Source organism: Alosa alosa, chromosome 9 (genome assembly GCF_017589495.1).
Source record: "Alosa alosa isolate M-15738 ecotype Scorff River chromosome 9, AALO_Geno_1.1, whole genome shotgun sequence".
Taxonomy (NCBI): domain Eukaryota; kingdom Metazoa; phylum Chordata; class Actinopteri; order Clupeiformes; family Clupeidae; genus Alosa; species Alosa alosa.
Window position 1 is genome coordinate 28,964,380 of NC_063197.1, and position 5,000 is coordinate 28,969,379.

The 5,000-nt window shown below is 49.4% G+C and overlaps 1 protein-coding gene across 1 annotated transcript in view; it reads right to left on the bottom strand.

Moving 5' to 3' along the window:
• The window catches only part of rgl1 (ral guanine nucleotide dissociation stimulator-like 1), a 15,196-nt gene extending 14,952 nt beyond the window's left edge, over window positions 1-244 (bottom strand). Inside the window, 1 exon segment of the mRNA XM_048253052.1 lies at window positions 1-244. This exon segment is cut by the window's left edge and continues 21 nt beyond it. Coding sequence (XP_048109009.1) covers window positions 1-24 — 24 coding nt within the window. The 5' untranslated portion in view covers window positions 25-244.
• Between the last annotated feature and the right edge of the window lie 4,756 nt (window positions 245-5,000).

Genomic DNA, 5,000 nt, shown 5'->3' on the forward strand with positions numbered 1-5,000 from the left:
TTTCATGGTCAGCACTTCTTTCATCGTCCGGGACTAGCATCGGAGCTCAGCTTTAGTCCAGCGCGGAGGGAAATGTTGTTTTCAATCCCGGTCGACATAAAGGAGTACAGACACGATGCTGTCCAGCAAAAAGAAAGTCCTCTCCGGTACACACGCTCAAGCCGTCACGGCTCTCTTGTCTTTTCCTTGGCCTCTCCTGCAAACCTCCTCCTCCCTTTCAAACTCCTCTCCCTTTTTCTCCGTCTCTGTGCCAGTGAATGACACGACTCCACCCACCGCTTAACGCCCCACCCCCAGCCGTTACTAGATTTGTTCCTCAATAAGAATAGGGAAGACTAACGAGAAATCGTGATGAAAAAAATTGAAGGAAAGGCTATGACGTCAGCTCAGATGCTGATTGACCAGAGACTGTTTGTTTAAATGTGAATGTGATTATATGATTATATGTGTGAAGTTACTGTCAATTTCCATTTTTAACAGGAAAGTAGACGGGTTGTGGATTATTTTGGCTGCTTGTGTGTAAGCGTATCAGCATGTCTCTGTGAGTAAGTTCATCTGCAACCCTGGCTTTACAGTTATACAACTGTAAAGCCAGTGTGGATGGTGAAAGGAGCAGCTGGAACTCTCCGTTGGGGGTTGAGTGCTTTATGGAGTGATAGAGATGATGGAGTCTCCTGATGTGGTCGACTTGGTACACACACACACACACACACACACACACACACAATCAAATTTATGAGGGGATCCAGAGTGCAGAGGCCCTTTTCTGTGGTCAGAAATTGAAAGAGAAGGAACAAGGACATCCACAGGACAGATGTGCCACCAGTCACATCAGCACACATGCACACACACACACACATACACACACACACACACACACATCACGTCACTCTCAGTGTCAGTGGGTGCGCACACGGAAGAGGACTGAGGGCTCTTGGGACGTCACGACAGCAGGGTCTGCCCTGGGACATGGACATTCTCTCTCTCTCTCTCTCTCTCTCTCTCTCTCTCTCTCTCTCTCTCTCTCCCTGGCTGGTGGCCAATTCCCAGGCTGGTCTCCTCTAAGGTCCACCACAGGGGTCTCAGGGGAGGGGGGTGCTGAAGATGTGATGGGATAGGTCACGACCCCTTCCTGGTCTCCCTCATGTGACAGCTGCCTTTAGTCTGAGCAGCTGATGTCATCCCCCGACGTGTCAAAATGTCAGGGATGCCGCGCGACCTATCTGACGTAAAAACAACAGCCTCCACCGTCGCCATCTCAGAGCATCTAACATGGAGCCATTACTCCACCTCAGGGAGGTAAGCAGTGAGTGACGCAGTGACTTTGGCCCTGCGTCTCAGGTCTCAGGGCCGTGACGACAGCACTGCACTGCCCAGGGTCTCGCATGTGTTTGACTTAGTCGTCTGTGCTGTGTTTTCCGAGGCCAGCATCAGAGAGAGAGAGCTCAGAGAGAAGACGAGAGAAGTGCCACGTCCGTTAGAGTGGAACAGATCCCCCCATTTTCTGTTGTATCTTTCTCCTTGACTCTCTTTTCCACGAACTTGAGTCCGAATCTGAGCACTGAGCGTTTGCATGGAAACAGTGTTTAGCTTGGAGCTGGAGATCCTTCCTGTGTGATCTGTAATGGTAAACACGTCACAGCAGCAGCAAGCAACAGCAGTCTGGCTGAACTTCACAGTAAAGGTCAGTTGCTCCCCCCTCCCACCCCTCTCTGTCTCTGATCCCTGGGCCTTTGGGTAGCCCCCAGGGGAGAGGGGAAGCAGTACCCCCACCACTCATGCACTCTGATGTGGGTGCAGACTGGAGGCTCTCCCCCGTTACCTCTCGGCGATGGAGCAGCCAGGATCGCTAGCCAGCCTCGTCTGCGCGGGGCAAAAACAGGAGGAGCGAAGCGGCTGTTATTGCAGCGCTGCGGGGGAAAAACACACATTCCAGGAAATCTCCCTCTTCCTGCCCACAGCCTCACCGCTTGCCTGCCTGCTTGCCTGCCGGTCTGTCTGTCTGCCTGCCTGCCGGTCTGTCTGTCTGTCTGCCTGCCTGCCTGCCGGTCTGTCTGTCTGCCTGCCTGCCTGCCTGCCTGCCTGTCTGTCTGTCTGTCTGTCTGTCTGTCTGTCTGTCTGTCTGTCTGCCTGCCTGCCTGTCTGTCCGCCTGCCTGTCTACCTACCCCTCAAACCTGACCCTGCTGCCAAACCGTGGCAATGCCAAAGCCAAAGCCAGTGGCAGTTAGAAGGCAGCTGACACACTGATACAGGAACTGAAAATGGATGTTATCTGGACCACATCCGGCTCTCTCTGTCACTGGTCTGGGTGCCATGTTTGGTACAACAAAAACGATCAGATCCCACTGCTGAAGGGTAAACAGTCAGAGACGCCTCAGGGAGATACACCAGCACTGCACATTCACTCTCTGCTGCGCGCTACCAGATCAGGACCTCATCAGCACTAGTGTTAAAGGGACACCAGGCAAGCCTGATGCCTTTTCTCTACGAAACTCCCCCTCGCTCTTTTCCTTTTCTTTGTGTCTTCCGTCAAGGGTTTTAAGCTTCTTCTTCGCTCTGCCATTATACACCGCGCTTGCAACAATCTCTAGCGCTTCGTTAGCCTGCCTCTGTGCTGTAAACTGATCCTGCTTCAGTCGGGCGGTAGGATACAATCAACTTGCAAGTGGGATATTTTTCCTACAGGCAGTAGGGGCCGGCGAGAGAGCCTTCATTCGCCCCGTAATGAGTCATTTAACCATATACCGACTTACGAAGATGATTAATTAACACGAAAACGTTGCCTGGTGTCCCTTTAAGGTGCTGATGCATTGGGCAAGTCTTTTAGCAATGTTGCTGGGCAACCACCTAACCGGTTCCATGTGTTCTGGGACTGGTTGATCACATAATTTGCCTACTGATGGTTTACAACAAAAAAAAAAATGTTGCCCAAAACCAATGACAATGTGGCTGAACAACAGCACAAAGGAACACTGTGCAGCAACATTTTGCATTTTGAATTTGCATCGTGTGTCCTGCCCTGGGCCTTCAGCTGGGACCTGTGGCTGGGCTGGACCTCATATTCCCTACAACAGTAAGCAGAGCCACAGGCAGGGAGATGCTCCTGCTGATACTTTAGGTGTTAAAGGTAAACTATGCCTTTAAGGGTGCCATGTGTAAGAATTGAGGTAAAAATATCCAAAAAAATTAGCTACACGCATCAAAAGAATGAGAAGAAATAAGGGCGATGATGTCATTAAAAAAATGACAAGGTATAGTGCTGCAGAGATATCAACCTGAATTAGCATGCTAAATTACTAGCCACAGCCCGACAGGTATCATAATACCAGTTTCGGCCATGGGAGGCGGTATGCGGGCAACATAACTGCCAGCCAAACTGCAATACACGTTTGTCGGTTGTTACTTTAGGGTAGACCGATTCACTTTCTGGAGGTATACTGCCCCCATCTTTTATGGAATGTGGAGTATGAATTGATTTTTTGGCGGACATTACACATGGCACCTTTAAACAACTGGAGCATATGGGCCAGATCAGGGCCACGTCTGACTCCTTCTCGGCTGCTCCCTGGGCCCATGCTTTTACACACACACGTGAGCTTTATGGCACAGCCAGGCTAAGTGTGCATGGAGCAGCGTAATGAGAGGGAGAGATCAAAGATGGAGTAGAGTGGAGGGGCAGTGTTTTCTCAACTTGTATAGACTCACAGCACACAATAACAGCATACTGACAGCCTTGTCTTAATTTACGGGCAGGCCGACAGACAGACAGACAGACAGACAGACAGATAGATACATACATACATACATACATACATACATAAAAGTCTGGAATTATCTCCATTGAAAAATGAAGAATGCAAATGTGCTCTCTTGAGCACAAGAGAGACCTCAACTACTTCAAATGTAAAATAAAAAACACTGGAGGGTGAAAATACTGCTGCCATTGCTTGACAACCGAAAACAAAACCCAGACAGACCTGTTTCCAGAAAAAAATCAAGTCAAGTAAAATCAAGTATGAATGTGTGCTCCGAATGGAAATTCTGGAGTTGCATAATGTTTCGGAAAGGAAAACTCTGTCAGTATTAGAACCTGGGCACTGGACTCTAAGCTGACACAGTTCTCAGAAATCAGAGCAGAGCATCCCTCCCACTGATGACGTGCCGCATGAGTAACGGCCTTCTCTTTAAGTTTCAGTTTGACCATAACAGACCTGTTTATACTCGTAGGGCTTCCATTTGATCACATTCTGTAAGCGTCACACACAGCAGTGTCCACTAGGGGGCACTATGTAATGCAACAGCTCTCATCATGAACAACAAGGCAAGCGGCAGTAAGTGCCATAAAAATTGATTACAAGCATCTGTTTTTATGACTGAGAGCCATGGCCGACCTCTTACGCCAGTCCCAGCCATCTGATTGAAAAGTCTCTCACTTCTCCATGCCCAAGGGGCATTTAATGTGCCCCTTGGGGCATTTAATGTGTTCTGGTACCATATTCTTCCCCTATCTCTCTGATTAAAGGCACCTTTCCACACACTCTTAGCTTCCCCACTCTTCTTTGCTGGCCCTTAAGTACACGCACATGGATGGAGGGAGACATCTGTGTACAAGCCGTCAGCCAGTGTGGTGATCTAAAGGTCCCATAAAGTGCCTATCACCCCTCATTGCCCCTGTCTTACCAAAATCAGTGTAAGGTATCCGCTAGTCGGAATAGGTCATGGACTGACTCCAGGTCAGTGAGGTCCATAAACAAATAGTTTGGCTCTGGGATCAATGCGGTCCATTTAGTGGAACAAAAACAACGATAATCCCAGGTGGTGGGATATGTCCATTGTTCATCGGCATTAGAGTGATTTGTGTGCTCCTGGTACCCTTGGCCAACACCCCCCTGCAAATAAGCTCTAATTAAGCAGTGTGCTCGCCCACCTCTCACACAGCCCCCCTCCCTAAACACACACACACACACACACACACACACTCACACACTCACACACGCAC